The sequence below is a fragment of the Acanthopagrus latus genome, chromosome 21 (assembly GCF_904848185.1).
Source record: "Acanthopagrus latus isolate v.2019 chromosome 21, fAcaLat1.1, whole genome shotgun sequence".
Lineage (NCBI taxonomy): Eukaryota > Metazoa > Chordata > Actinopteri > Spariformes > Sparidae > Acanthopagrus > Acanthopagrus latus.
Genome location: NC_051059.1, coordinates 27,084,921 through 27,100,907, shown reverse-complemented (window position 1 = coordinate 27,100,907; position 15,987 = coordinate 27,084,921). Strand labels below are relative to the sequence as shown.

General features: G+C 46.5%; 1 protein-coding gene across 1 annotated transcript in view; it reads left to right on the top strand.

Annotated features, from left to right (window-relative positions):
- The window catches only part of tmeff1a (transmembrane protein with EGF-like and two follistatin-like domains 1a), a 59,499-nt gene that overhangs the window by 38,057 nt on the left and 5,455 nt on the right, over nucleotides 1-15,987 (top strand). The window contains exons 4-9 of the mRNA XM_037083020.1: nucleotides 2,221-2,250; nucleotides 6,303-6,399; nucleotides 7,434-7,582; nucleotides 12,505-12,564; nucleotides 15,547-15,670; nucleotides 15,787-15,948. Of these exons, the coding sequence (XP_036938915.1) occupies nucleotides 2,221-2,250; nucleotides 6,303-6,399; nucleotides 7,434-7,582; nucleotides 12,505-12,564; nucleotides 15,547-15,670; nucleotides 15,787-15,948 (622 nt within the window). The remainder of the gene's footprint in view (nucleotides 1-2,220; nucleotides 2,251-6,302; nucleotides 6,400-7,433; nucleotides 7,583-12,504; nucleotides 12,565-15,546; nucleotides 15,671-15,786; nucleotides 15,949-15,987) is intronic.

Sequence of the window (15,987 nt, the reverse complement as noted above, 5' to 3'; positions counted from 1 at the left end):
TCAGACGTCTCTGCAGGCCAGTCAGGGTTTATGTTCTCATCCCACTCTTGAGAAATGTGTCGGGGAAACTTATAGTAACACCACAGCAGCGATGGAGGTGGAGGTGGCGGCAGTCAACTCCATCTGCAGGGGCAGTGGCCTGATTTCCCCGGAGGCACCGCCCGGCGCTCTGCTCTTATTACCCGTTACACCAGGGATCCGGCGCTGCGATATGCCCTCCGCTTCCCTCACCTCCCTCCTGTCCTCCTGCAATTTCCTCTCCCCGAGATTTATGCTTCCTGTAATTGGAGCGTTCGGCGGCTACGAACCGAGGCGCGAATACTCGGCCGTGTTTTATTTCCCCGAGCAGGAGAGGAGGAGGAAATGCAGCGATGAGAGCAGACGGTGAGGTCACGGCAGGTAGGACGGCTCCTGGCTGGGGTCCAATCACAGGGCAGCGCCGGGTTAACTCCAGAGCTGAAGGTCTGAACCTCCACAGCTGCCTGAGGCCGGATTTAAAACTTGTGTTGTTGGCATTTGACTTTAGTGGCCTTTTGAAAGACAGAGAGGATGAGAGTGACGCCTGCAGACACTTCTTAGTGTTTCTGCTGTCGACCAGCCGCGATGGTTCAGATGTGTTCACCTGAGTACATGTGGACTTTTACATCATGTGATCCTAAACTCACGTCAGTCGTCCAGTAAATTCAAAGATGTTCTTGAACAATTTGAGCACAGAAATGGTTTTGAAACTTTAAACTTGCATCATTTTAGGTTTTGGGCTTTAAAAACTGAGAGGTGGAAGAAGACAGCTCATTGGCCATTGTAGGTTTTAGGACAGGCATGTCGATCAAATGAGCTGTCAATCATATGAGCTGTCAATCAAAGGGCGTAAGTTTCAGGAGATCCGTTGTGGAGGGATGATGGCGTCTGCTGTGAACTGAGATATCACCTTTCTTACTCAACACATTCTGCAGTACCTTGTGCCTACATTACCCATGATGCAACTCAATGGGGCAGTTTATCCAGCTACACACGGCTCCGTCGTCCAGTCCCCAGAGTCACTGCTGCCTTGCAGGATGAACAGACATGTAGACGTCATGTGGTCCTGCAGACTGCAGCGGAGGAAGCAGCTGCTGCAGGAGAAGCTCCGGTCTGCTTCATTAAACACGCTCGGCCATGTTTAATGTCCTCAGCAGGGTTTATTGACTCTCTGCCGCTGCAGCGTCGCAGAGTTTCTGTCCTCTGATTGGTGAAAGCTGCAGCAGAGTGATTTGATTTGAGGTTTCCTGCAGAGTCCTGGTCAAATGTTCTGTTCAGATGTGTGGAATCAGTTTTCCATCTCTGGATGAAGTTCGACAGAACTGAGACTTTAATCGTCAGAGAGGCTGATGAAGCTCCGTTCGTCTCTAAAGATCTGCAGCTCCACTTCAGCTCGATGTAATTTAAAGAAACTGAATAACTTAGTTTGAACATGTTCAACCTGCAGAAGTTCCCTTACTTTCCTTCTTTCACCTCCTACTTACCTAGCAGCCTGCCTTCCCTCCTTATTTCATTCCTACCTCCTTCACGTACCCACTTCCTTCCTCGTTTCGTCCCAGGTACCCTTCATGTCTTCCTCCTTCCTTTTCTCTTTCCTTTCTATCCCTTTAGCTTCCTGCTTCCCTCTCTCCACCTTTACTTCTTTCCCAGTTTCACTTAAATATAGAACTCAAACGATTTTCTCATCAGTAAATGAACATTATAAACACCCGGGAAGTGTTTTCTTCCTCTCTTTACGAGGTTAAAGCAGAGTTCCTCCTGCAGTCTGAAACCAAACTCTTAACGTTCAGTCAATAAGACGCTGACAGAATCGTTAATATCTGCGACCATTTCTGCCTCCTTTTCCATGAAAAACAATCTCATCACGACTTTGTAAAGAAGTGCGGCAGCTAAAGGTGAAATTTAATTGAACAAAGCAGCCGCTGTCCATTTCTTAATGCAGCAGCGGCGTGCCAGCAGCTCCAAACACCAAGTCCATTTCTTAAATCAAGGTTTCCACGCCAAGATTTATACCGTCAGAGTCCATTTCCTGATGGAGCTGCAGATCCCAGCCAGCGAGGCCTCCAGGACGTTTACTTGGACCTGCTGCAGAGCAGAACTGTGTGGTCCCACAGTGTCATCATACAGCACGTGTTATTAATGTGTTACTAACGGCTCATCAGGAGGTCACTGATGGTTGTCATGTCTCTTGTGTCCTTACAGATCCTGGATCCGGCTCAGGAGACGGAGACGGTGAGTGTTTCTTGTTTGGTTTTCCTCTCCGGGGCAATTTCAAGATTTCATTTCCTGTTGCAGTTCTGCTGAATGTCAGACACAAGCGAGCGGTGCAGAACCGGGTCACTGCTGAGGCCAGAACACGGCCGAGCGGAGCGTTCGAGGATCGTGTTGTTTCTGGTAGCTTCAGTCTCTGAAGAACAGATTGATATTTTCTGTCGAGCTGATAAATTTGGCAACAGAGACATTTTGCGACCATCTGTCAGCGCCGACCACAGTGTTTGTTGTTTAATATGGCTGCTGGGGGGGTTTAATTGGAGGGGGTCCCCGGAGAGACGGTGTCTCCACCATCTGCATGTGGAGGGGGGCTTAGGGCCGGTGATTCCCCCTCAGGCGACCTGCAGAGAGAGATGATTACACCTGACCGTCTCTTTGTTTGTCTGTCAGCCTGCGATCATGTAAACACCTGTAGAATCATCCAACCAGCACGGTTTCTGCTGAGAGAGGAAAAAGATCATGTGACACAGATTCTTACAGGTTTAAATGATCGGAAGTTAAAAAAAACAGAATAATTAGAGCGTTCAGTCAGAGACTCTTCTGTCCCATCATGACAACGTCATTATGATCTTATGTGGCTTCATGTGAGCCTTTTATTGATATATTCATAAACTCTAATTATTAATAAATATTAATAATATGCTATAGATGAAATGTGTAGTCTCAAATAAAGTATCCAACACGTCTACAGTCTTATTAAAAAGCTTATGTTGATGCTTTAACCTGCAAGGAAGAAATAACGAGGTCCAACAGTGTGAAGCTGCTCTCAGTTAACCTTTTCAGTCGACATCTAATTAACCTTCTTCTGCCTCCATAATGTGTGTGTGTGTGTGTGTGTGTGTCTTCGTGGTTTGGATCATTTGTTCATGTGTTTCCTGTCAGTTGCGTCAGCTCTGAAACATGGATTTAATCAAAAAAGGAAAAAACAGCCTTTGGTTGATTTTGAGCTTCACTAAGAACGTGACGTCTGCACCGGATCAGAACTGAACAGAGATTTGACTTGGTAACGGCGTTCAGGAGGCAGCGCGACACCATTCGCTCATACACGTCTCGTTCTGATTGGACTAATGCCGCTCGTGAGATGTCAGCATAAAAAATGTCAGGATAAAGAAGAATTCAGCTCCGCAGAGCTTCAGGTCCTGCTGCTGGGACATGAAACCAAAAGAACTCCAGCAGAGTCAGAAGTCGTGTCGCCGCGCTGCTGGAAACTCTAAGCTTCATGCAAAACCTGGAAAAATATCAATATTTGACAGCAGAGGGTATAAATATTAAATTAAAACAAGGCTTGAGTAAAGAACTGCAGCTAAGGTAATGTTTCGTTGTGTTATTAATAATAAAGTTTATACAGAGGATTCATCAAAACAAAGGACAAAGTGCTTCACGTCAGGGCTGCAGAGTTGAAGCACTTTCTTTAATTGACAGTCGAGCGCCTCAACAATGGATTAATCATTAATAAGTTGGAGGTTTTCCCATCAGACAACAGTTTGCTTGAATAATAAATAATATATTTTTAACATTTCTGTCATCTTATCACGCTGATGTTTGTTCAGCTGCTCGATGTTCTGATCAGTCTGGTTTTAATTGTTCCTTCGTCAGTGGAGACAGTCGATTCAGCGACAGAAAGCTTCTCAACTCTCTGACCTACCTTTCCCTTCATCGGCCCTCCACTCGCCCCCTGACCAATAAGTCACCTGTCAGTTTTGGTAAATGAACCCTGATTATGAGAGTCATATTTTTAGACCCTGGGTGACGTGGCGAGGCCGCTGCGGTTGGTCTGGTGGTGTGAAGCAGCAGCAGCTTCCTGCTGTCAGCAGAGTCCAACACAAACAAAGAGCCTCTCTGCTGCAGAGCGGCGGCGATCGATCGGCAGCCTCCGAGCCCCGGCTGAGCTCTCCATGTTCAATACATCCACACACAGCAGGCCAATCTGTCAGCCTGCAGGCACACGCACGCACGCACGCACGCACACACACACACGCACACACACGCACACACACGCACGCACGCACACACACACACACACACGCACACACACACGCACGCACGCACACACACAGTATCCATCCTTTCAAGTCGCATCTTTCTCACAATAACAGAGAGGGAATCTGCTCCAGAGTGAGACCTCTTCATTCTGATTTCCATTTAACTTCCAGAAGTTAAAGTGCTGCATTCTTCTCTAAAGACGCTCCTGCGAGGCAGATCTCAGATCAGCTGCAGCGTCACCACCGTCCCCTCCACCTCCCACACGATGTCAGGATGATTAAACATGAGAACACATGAAAGAGGAAACGCAGACGTAGGAGGATGTTTAACGATCTGGATCATGTAAGGAAATGAAATAAAACAGAACAATGTGGACTCAAACCAACTGTAAATGAAATAATAACAAAATGGTCAAATCATTGTTCATGTTGGAATTTATTGATTTGTTGATGATGCACCGTACAGATAATGATCATAGCAACACTGCAACAAACACACATTAATAACAACATCTAATTACCTGATGACACACAGGTGAGCAGGAAGTAAGGCGGGAAAAAGACAAAAACAGGAAGTGTAAAACAAACATGACATGTCAGGATGAACCCTTCAAAATAATGAAAATAAAAAATAATCTTATTTCCTGTTTATTTGTTGTTGGATATTATATGCAGCATATTTGTACAGTCATCTTCCCCTCGGTACGATCAACAGTTCGCCCCCCTGTATGATCACGAGCTTTTTGTTTATTGTCCAGTTTTTATATTTAATATCTCTCCTGGGAAAGTGAACGCCTCGTGCAGCTGCTGAGGTCGGAGCTTGTGTTCAAGTCCTCCGTGTAGTTTTGGCTGCATGAATTCAATTTTATCGTAATCAAAAAAACTTTAAGAAGTTCTTCAGTCGTCTGTGAAGGTGAAAAGATTTCTAACGTTACAGTGTAAGAAAGTGTTCGTCTTTGAGATTTGTTGTTCATCTACGAGTGACTTTTGTTTCTTTCCCTCTTTTTCCTCTTATTTGTCTCTCCTCGTCTCTCCCTTCTCTCCTTTCTGTTTTCTCTCTTCTCTCGTCTTTGTTTTGCTGCTCTGTCCTTCCTGCTGTAAGTAGACGTGACTGGATGTTTGCTTGTTGAGACTGTTTTGCTCTCATGCTGCTGCCTGAGTCATTAAAACGGAGGTTTTAAGTCTGAACGCAGGTTTTAACGACCGCAGGTGTACGTTTCTGCGGGATGGTTGTTAGACTTCCTGTCATTTGCTGTGGATTAATTTCCCTCCTCTTGATCGCGCTGAGCTTCTCCTCTATCACATTACACGAGAGCGGCGGATGAATCATGAGAACGGCTCCCTCGATGAAAGGCGGCCATGAATAATCCCTGCGGCTCTTTGATATTTGATGTTCCGGTTGTTACCGCCTCGTCTGATCTCAGCTCGCTCTCCGCTGGAAAATGGACGCCGTCATGCGAGATGGCATTAAACGCATCCCCTGTAATGACAATAATAACAATAATAATAATAATAATAATAATAATAATATCATGAGATGATAATACCTGGCTCTGTTTCCCATTTGGCCGATAAGCTCCAGGAGCCTCTTCACACACTCAGCTGTGTCTGATAGAAAAGTGTGTGAGCCGTGTCGTGTGTGTTGATGCTGGTAACGCTGTCATCAGCGTTAATGGTGCGGCGACGACGGCGGCGGCGCTCAAAGGAACAGAAACTGATGTGAGCCGGAGGTTGTTCCTGCCAAATGAAATCAAGTCGCTGTTCTGGAACAAAGTGCAATAATAATAATAATAAAAATCTGATTATGTTGTTCGAGGATGAAAAATAAGAACAGAGGAAAGTTCCACGGTTGGCAAAGCGAGACGGAGAGAGGAGATTAAAAAAGAGGTTTTAAACGTTGGAGTCGTGACAGAAACATGAAGGTGGCAGACGAACAGACTCTCTGTCTGCCGTTGTTTCACTTCTTTACATTTCATCAGAATTACAAACAATCTTTTTATTCCTTCCTGTGTCGATGTCGCTGTTCCACAGATGATGAAGGTTCAGGCTCCGACGTCGGGAAGAAGTTCACAAAGTGCAGCACCTGTAAATACGGAGCCGAGTGTGACGAGGACTCGGAGGACGTCTGGTGAGTGTCTGACCTGCAGAGGTGGAATATAACTGAGTACATTTACTCCAGTACTGTGCTCAGGTACATGTTTCATACTTCTGCTTCACTTCAGTGTCTCTGATGCAGCTCAGAGGGAAATGTTGAATCTGCTGACTGTAGTTATTTAGTTTACAAGTGAAGACTTGTAGCTGTAATCAACAGTCACGACTCTTCACTGTCTGTCCAGAAACGTTTTCTGAGTGGACATTTCCTCCTTTTTTAATCTAGTTTAATCTTTTACTCAGTGAGAATCAGTTGATTTCTTCGTGTATCTGTAGTTTGAGTATCATCCTAGTGATGCTTCAGCTCCACTGGTGATGAAGTGAAATCCTCCTCCTGTCGCTGACTGAACCCTGGTAATTCTTCTCTGACTCTCGGGATCGAACACATTGATCCGAGGCTCAGTTCTGATTCTGTTCTGTAAATAGTTTTCTGTTAATAATAAATGAGGCAACTTCTGTTGAAAAAATGCCTTTTTAACCACGTTAGATCACATCCAGTCACACTGAGCTCTTATTCAACAACATACAGTGAAGAAATGACAACAGATCATTTCTTTGTATTTGTTCTTTCCTCAGTGTTTCGTGCTCTGATGTCAACTTGTTCAAACATCACATCTTCTACCAGACAACATTTAGTACAAAGTCTCTTTGAAACATGTTCTGTCAGACTTTAGAGAAAGTGTCGTCTTAATCAGACGAGATTCAGAAGCGCTTTAGACTTCTGATGTTTGGAACGAGGAAGATTATTTCATCGTCTGTACGACTGAATGGATTTAAAACATTAATCCTGCTCTGAGTTTTGTCTTCTGTCTCAGAAAAGGTCTTTGAAATGTATTAAAATTATCTCTTCATGTGCAGACACTCATCCTGCGGTGGATTAATGAACTGTGTCTTCATTTAGAAGTCTGTAAATGTGCTTCAGCTAATGATTCAGCGCCGGGCTGCGCTCCGCAGACAGAACATTATTCTGCCGGCCAGAATCGGTCCTGACACGCTCCCTCCTCTCCTCAGGTGCATCTGTAACATCGACTGCAGCGGTCACAACGAGAACCCCGTGTGCGCCACCGACGGGAACTCCTACAACAACCCCTGCCTGGTCCGAGAGGCGTCGTGCATGAAGCAGGAGCAGATCGACGTCAAACACCTGGGCAGGTGTCCCGGTAAGACCAGAACCTGATAAAGCATGTGACGTCACTGCGGAGGCCGGAGAGGAGGGTTTTTATTATCTTATCCTCCTGAATACAGAATGACGCTGAAATACATAAATAGGATGATGGTGAACACAACAGGTGTGAGAGGCCGTCAGTTCTCGTCTGGAGCGACTTCATGACTGGAGCTACATTATCAGAACCAACAGATCCGGGTGGGACACATTCTCAGCTGCACATTGATCCACATTTGGTGCTGCAGTGAGTGTTTGTGTGTGTGTGTGTGTGTGTGTGTGTGTGTGTGTGTGTGTGTGTGTGTGTGTGTGTGTTGGCCCGGCCCGCTCTGCAAAGTGTCGGTACCTGTGTGTCTGCAGTCTGTTCAGCTCCCGGTCATCACGCTGCTCGATGACGTGCATGAGCGACCGGGCGGAGGGTTGCTGCTTCGTGGCGGTCGGCAGGAAGCGCCGCGTGACGCTCTGACGCCAACATGTCGTTCAGCCAGTGAGGAGGAGCGCTGGATTTATGGATGTTCAGGAGAAAGACGGGGGGTGTTTGTTGAGCAGGGAGGCTGAACGCGACGAGGAGAACGTGGATGTGTGTTTCATGCTGAGCAGGCTGAAAAATGAGGCGTTCAGTGTCATGTAAAAGCGTGAGATTTGTAGGTTGTTGTGTTTAGTTTTGTTCTCACTCGTTCCACCTGAGGTTCTAGTACCGTCTCTGTCGTCTCTGAGTTCTGAGTGTGGCGGCCGTCTGAACCTGTAGAACCTGGAGACGCTGCACACTGAGGCCGTTATCGTGTTACTGAGAGAAAATGATGAGATTCTGTAAACACTTTGATTCAGTTTAGCAGCACTGAGCGGCTCACGGTGCCGACCCGCGACCCGGCCCAGAGTGTGTGTGAGACAGATGAATCGGACCGCTGACGCCTCCATCACAGCTTTATTGAATCCAAATTGGAGAATCCCGTCAGCCGGGCCTGGTGAGCTTCAGAGGACGGCCGCCGTGACCTCTGTGGATTTATGGAAGAGGCCCGTTCATCGCCGATAAACTGACCCGTTCATAAAAAGCGTTTTATGGACCCGGAGAGACTCGAGAGGTTCTTGAGTCCAGACTGAGACGCTCACTGATCCTGGGTCAGTCGGTCCGCTCAGACGATCGTTCCTTTATTTCTCTCCTTTCTTCCTCTTTGTTCCCTTTCATGCTCTTTGTTTCTTTGTTTTCTTCCTTCTTTACTTGTGTAATTCCTTATCTTCTGTCCTATTTTCCCAGTCTTTTCTTCGTTGTTTTCTTGTTTCTCTTTATTTGTTTTTCTGTCTCTCTTCTCAACTCTTCTTCTCTTCTTTCCTCCAGGTTTCACTTTCATCGTTGCTTCCTGTGTTTCGTTCATCCTTCCTTTTTTCTTTCCTTATTATTTCCTCTTCCTGTTCCTTCTTTGTTGTAAATGGTTCTTCCTCTTCTGTCTTTAGTTCTTTCTTTCTTTCTTTTGTTTCTTTTCTTTGTTTGTTTGTTTCTTTCTTCCTTTCCTTTCGTCTAATTCTTCTCTTTTTGACCTTCCTCCTCTCTCTTTTCCTTCTCATCTCTTCAGTTTGTCTTCCTTATCTTTATCTTCCTCGCTCCTCCTCTGTTTGTTCTCTCACACCTCCGTCCATCCTGTTTTCCTTCTCTTTATATCCGTCTGTCTTGTTTCTTTCCGTCCTTGACGTTCAGCGACAGCAGACGTCCGTCCTTCGCTCTCTCCTCTGTCTGACCTCCGTCTCTCTCAGTTGAAACTCCCTGAATCGCAGATTTTTTCTCCTGCGCTGTTTAATTCCTCCTCTTTTGGATGGTATTGTGTTGGAGGAGAAGATCATTATTCCACATTAACTTGCTGATGTAGTAAAACGCAGGATTGATGTTGTTTCACCCTCAGTGAGCACTGCTGACTGCACAGCTGTGACCGTTTCATCTCAACCATAAATCAGCCTTGTTACTGAAGCCGTGTCAGACAAATGAATGTGTCTAATCACCAGTGTTTTCAATTAACCCACAAACCAACCGTGCAGTTTGTTTCCTTTGGAGCCGAGCGTTGTTTCCACCAGACATTAATCCACACCTCGCTCGGTTTCATCCGACGCAACAGGAAGTATTCGGTCCGGACTCACTGCAGGTTCACAGATCTGTGGTGGTGTTGAGTCTACAGCGACTGATGAAGTGATGGAGGAGTAAAGGAGTAGTCAGTGTACAGTAGAGCTGCTCTACTGCGTTTCTTTACATCCATCAATGATGATTATTGATCAGAAATCTCACTGAGTCGAGACAGCTGGAATTCTTTCCAAACACATGATGTAAAACACGTTAGGAGCAAGGGCTGCTGGGAAAGACCGGTGCTGAGGGACGAACGCAGAGAGAAGTTAGTAAGTAAGAGAGTAATGAGATGTAATGTAATGATGATGGACACTCCTGAGGGAACTGTCCCACCTCGGTCACTCGCCAAAGACTGATAGACCCGAGAAACAAACCCTTCGGCTCAGCTGTTAGCCAGGATGCTAACGCTATGTTAGCAAGACTCAAAGTGAATACCACTGCATACGGTCGACAGACAGTAGATATGATATTTACATCATGTTCAACAACAGGACAAGCTAGCTGAGCAGCTACGTCACCGTCCACTAACAGTCAAAGTGTTCAGAACAGATGAGAGTTCGTCTGCAGCCTCAAGTTAAAGAGTGAAATGTTCGATTGCGTGATCACGACCTGGTAACTCCTCAGATCAGATAACGATCTGTTCATCAGCCTGCATGTCAGCGTGCTCGTTGTAAATCATTGCAGAATATTCTGTGAACTGAGACGTCTATCAGTAAGATCTCTCTGACATGAGGTGACACTTCTGCAGAGTTTCTTGAGGTTTGATTTCAGGGCTGTTATGTAACTTCTACTTCTTCTTCTTCTTCTTCTTCTTCTTCTTCTTCTTCTTCTTCTTCTTCTTTTTCTTCATGTTGTCGTTGATGGAAGCGTATCTCAGAAAAATCACGTCCAGAGCTTCAGGGACATAAATTACTGGAAAGTTTGGACATGCTGCCAAAACTTTTTCTCATCTTGGGACGAAACCAAACATGCAAATAGTTTGCAGATTGTCGCAGATCTGTTTGTGTTAAATATCTGTGAGAGCTGATTTCTTCTGATCTGTGGCTGTCAGACTCTTCTGAGGAGGAGGGAGGTGTTAGATACAAACCTCATTTGCAGTCACAGTTTGCTGTCTGATGTTTTTGAGAGTCTGTGCCAACACCCAGAGCTCCTCCCGACTCCGTACATCCTCCCGAGTATCTTCTAAGATCTGATTTATGTTGATAGACTCACCTTGAATCACAATGTGTCGTCTCACTGCAGACACACTCTGAGCTCTGTCTCTGTGGGTGTTGGCAGGAGACGTTGACCTGGCAGGATTTATGGATTTCTTGTCAGTGGTTATGGCTTTAAGGTGGCTGGTGACCAAGCGTCTGATTGGCTCAGGGAGGTGGTGGGTTGTGGGGGGACGGGGGGGTCCAGCACCCTGAGGTGAGGAGCACCTGCCCTCTCTCATGATCTGCTGTCTCCTCGAGGCGTCCGGCCAAAGCTTTGATTCACCAAACACCAGAAACCAGATTCACGGGTCTGATTCTTGTCACGGTGAATGAACCCAGTCGATTGTGTTCTCGCTGCTCTTTCTCTCCGTCTGTTGGTCAGTTTGCAGTCGTCTTTGATCCGTCACTCTTACTGAATATCGTATCAGCTGATGTGTTGTTATCAACCAACATGGTGAACACCACCTTCCTCCTCCTGACAGAAGACAGTTAATGATGATGTTCTGTACCTGTCCACTGCTCCCATCACGTCCTCGCTCTGTCACACCAGGTGGTTATAGTCATGATGTCATCAGGGAGGAGGAGTTAAGGAGCAACGCCACGAGCAACAATGTAAGATTTGTGGCGTTCAGCACTGACAACATCAGGAGCAATCTCTGCTCCTATTGGTCGACGTCCCCAGCAGAGATATTGCTGTCTGTGGACTGATGTCATGTAATCTGACGGCGGCTTGATCGAGGTTTAATCTCATATCTGCTGTCGTGAAATAAATCGCTGCTCGGCTTGTTTTTCTCACCGCAAACAAAACCGCAGCAGCGTCTCAGTTCAGAGACGAAGCGACGCCTCGTTCACCACCAACACGTTGATTCCCGCAGAATGTTCTCTGTTCTGTATCGTCTGACAACACAAAGAGGGGAGGACGGAGGGAGGGAGGGAGCGAGGGAGGGAGGGAGGGAGGGAGGAAGAGTGAGAGACAGGAGACTGGGCAAGGACGGGGGAGGAGGGGAGAGAGAGAGAGAAGGAGAGAGTTTATCAATATTTCTTCAGGAATGATGAAGCATTAAAAATGGATGAGTGTGTGTTTGTGCTTGGCTATCAGTGTGTGTGTGTGTGTGTGTGTGTGTGTGTGTGTGTGTGTGTGTGTGTGTGTGTGTGTGTGTGTGTGTGTGTGTGTGCGCTCTCTGTTTAACATTCCCAGCAGCCTCTCCTCCTGCAGACAGCGTGAAGACGTGAAGACAGAAAAATAACCACGACAACACACCAAACCTGCCGCTCCGCTTTGTGTGCTGTTTTATACCATCACACACACACACACGCACACACACACACACACACACACACACACACACACACACACACACACACACACACAGTGTGGTTCAGAGTGACCCTTCACTAACTCGACTCTGACAATCAGAGCGAGACTCAGACATAAAGAGTAAACATCCTCCACTTCCTTTAGTTTGTCCTGACGAGTAAATAACACACACACACACACACACACACACACACACACACACACACACAGAAGCTAATATCTTCCACAGACACCAGGATGAGTAACTGTAACTTCCCTCTGTGTGTGCTGACCGTGTCCCTCTGTGTCGTCCACAGCTGATAAAGAGAAACTGGGGAAGAAAGACGACAGCAGTCCTTTCAAAGTAAACGTCTTAGGTAAGGAAGCTGTGAGGCTGAGTCTTAATTTGAAAGATTCATATATGTGTATCTCACAGCTGAGTGTCTAGACAGGAGATGGAGACCTGTGACAGTGTTTATTTGCATATAGATCTGAAACATTAGATCGGATCACGAGTGTCGGGTCACTGAGGACGGATGGTACCAGGTCTGAACAGAACCAGCTCCCAGAAGACTTTGTGTTATTTGAACTTATGTAACCACGCTGTGACGCCTTTAATGCAGGTGATGGTTAAACTTCCTGTGGCCTGTGAGCAGCCTGCTAACCTGCGTCTGACCCTTGTGAGGAGCCGTAGCTGCAGGATGAAAACACAGCACAGAAACGTCCTCTCAGGGGAAACAGAGCAGCAGCATCAAACTTCTCACCGCCCTGAGTCTGTGTACTCTAATCCTGAGCACCACGTGACGCTGTAATTTCTCATCAGTAAACACTCGGAGATTATCGGAGCAGAACGAGGAGGTTCTGCAGCGTTAGTCACCGAGCGAGCGTCGAGTCTGGAGATCAAACAGGAGATGAAACAGAATCTGCAGGGTTTTATTATCTGCAGCTCGCTCTGCACGCTGGTTTCAGCCACTAACTCGTCTCGGGGGAGAGATTCCTCCACGGCTCCGTCACTTCCTTCACTCTGTGTTTTAACTCGGACGACAGGAGGATCAAACTAAACCGCTGCATTGTTCACATCACAACCAGCTGATGATTTGAGACGCAAGAGCCGACAGAAAGGCTGCGTTCAGAGCCGCAGCGTTCACGTCCGTTTATCTGAACTCTGCAGTGTGTTCGGTCTGGACCAGGTGATGATGAAGACCGTCATCAATTAAAATCACTCAGGACACGTCCTCCGTCAGAACACGTCCTCCATCAGAACACGTCCTCCGTCAGGACACGTCCTCCGTCAGAACACGTCCTCCGTCAGGACACGTCCTCCGTCAGAACACGTCCTCCGTCAGAACACGTCCTCCGTCAGGACACGTCCTCCGTCAGAACACGTCTTCTGTCAGGACACGTCCTCCATCAGGACACGTCCTCCGTCAGGACACGTCCTCCGTCAGGACACGTCCTCCGTCAGGACACGTCCTCCATCAGGACACGTCCTCTGTCAGGACACGTCTTCTGTCAGGACACGTCCTCCATCAGGACACGTCCTCCATCAGGACACGTCCTCCATCAGGACACGTCCTCCGTCAGGACACGTCCTCTGTAATAAATGAATAAAAGCGCACTGTGTCGTTTTCTTCAAGGTTTCCAAAGAGCTGCTCAAAGTGCTGAACTCAGAACTGAAGAGTGGATGGATGTTCTCAGCTGCTAACTCTGCTCCACCTGGCTTCATGTTTCCAGGCTTCATGCTAAGCTAACCGGCTGTTTGCTCAGTTTACCAGCAGTGTTAGTTTCACCTTCCTGCTCGTAGAAAACCTGTTAGCCTCATGACGGTTGATTCCTGGCAGCCTCCGTCCCGCCATCGCTTCAAAGACTACACAGTTAGCTTAGCATGAGCCTGCAGCCTGTTCTCCTGTGTGACCATCAGCTGACTGGTTCACAGATGTTGATTGTTTAGAAGCAGTTTATGATTATTTGAACTTGTCCGACTCTCAGCTGCTAAAAAGCTGCTCAGATAAAGTCGAGCTGTTTCAGAGAAGATCTGGATTTTTACAAATGAAACAACCAGTTAATCCTGCAACAGTTCAGAGTTTATATGTGATCAAACCATTTCAGGATGTTTGATGTTTGTGTTTATATTATTGTGCATTTCATAATTTATTATTCTCTTAGAAATGTTGAGCACTTTGGATCTAGGTCACATAAAACTGATCTAAATTAAAATTACCTGCATGAGAGACGTCTATGAGTTATTAACAGGACGCCTCAGACAGCAAACAAGATTAATTATGAACAAAGAAAAGCTTTCAGTGAAAGTAATTCATGGGACAGAAGAATATTGGTGCAGTGAGTCAGAATAGAATCTGATTTGATGCTGATTTTTAACTCATTATTCACCACAAAATGAAATAATTAACATTTCCGCTAAAAATCTTGTCTGGAAGACGTTTTTTACAAAAATCTGCGACGCGCTCGCTGCTCGTGAGGCGTTCAAATGTTGTTTTAAAACCTTTAATCTGTCGGTGCGAGCGGAAACAAAATGAGGCCGTCAGCTTCGTTAACGAGCCGGAGATGCTGCTGGATTCTTCATCAATTTGCAGCTCGCTGAAGATTTCTGAGTCACATTTTAAAAATCCGTCCTTGAGGGTGGAGAAAAAAAGAAAACAGTTAAATATGGGCTCTCGAGAAAATGATGGTTATTAATGTTTTCCCCTGTCGGAGCTCATCTCGTGTTGGAAAGATTCCCGGGATGTTCAGAACGACACGTTTGTTGAATCTGTAATTACAACATCACTTATTCAGCGGTGAAGGTATCAAGCGAGCGCAGGTAGTGATTATCCTCCTCCTGCTGTAAAGAACAGGACCGCGAGTTAAAGCTGCGGTTTCCATAGTGACGGCGCTCAGACGATGCTCAGATGAAAACTGAATAAATCCTGTTTGTTTTTAGAAGACGGGTCTGTTCTGCATGACCTCTGTGAGGCTGATGATACTGACCGTTCAGCTGCTTTGACTGAACGTCACATCTTGTTTTATTCTGCAGGCTTGTAATTCTCACAGACGTCCTGTTTGTGTCTTTGTGTGTTTGTGTGTGTGTGTGTGTGTTGTTGGGTGGTGTTAATGAGCAGCACAGAGCTTTTGTTTCTTTCTGTCTGTGTGAGTTTGTGTTTGAGTTTTATTTCTTTTACTGCAAATGAATTTTTGGTCACAAATATTGTTTTTTTTAAGTCTGCTTGATTTCTAATAATGTCGTCGGCCCTGACAGACACCAGTCGGCCTGTAATTATTATTATTAATGCTGTTATTTGGCCTCCAGTCGATCGTCCTCTCATGATGTGTGTTTGTGTTTTTTCCATGGACCCGTTCAGAAACCACGGGTCTGGACCACGGCGACGGTTTCTACGCGGGGATGCCGATCCCCTGCGCCGACAGCTACGCCGGCTTCTGTGTTCACGGGAAGTGTGAGATCAAATACAACATGGCCACCTGCAGGTGTGTGACGCACCCGAGCTGCTGCTAATGATGCTGATGTCAGGAGTGCAGCGACCTGCAGAGACGGGGTGTTAAACCAGTGTGTGTGTGTGTGTGTGTGTGTGTGTGTGTGTCAGGTGTGATGCCGGCTATAAAGGCGCTCAGTGTGAGGAGCCTCAGGACTTCAACATCCTCTACGTGGTTCCCAGCGGACAGAAGCTTCACTACGTCCTCATCGCCGCCATCATCGGCGCCGTGCAGATCGCCATCATCGTTGCCGTGGTGATGTGCATCACAAGGTGAGGCAGCATCCAGTTAAAAACAAACAGACTGTACAG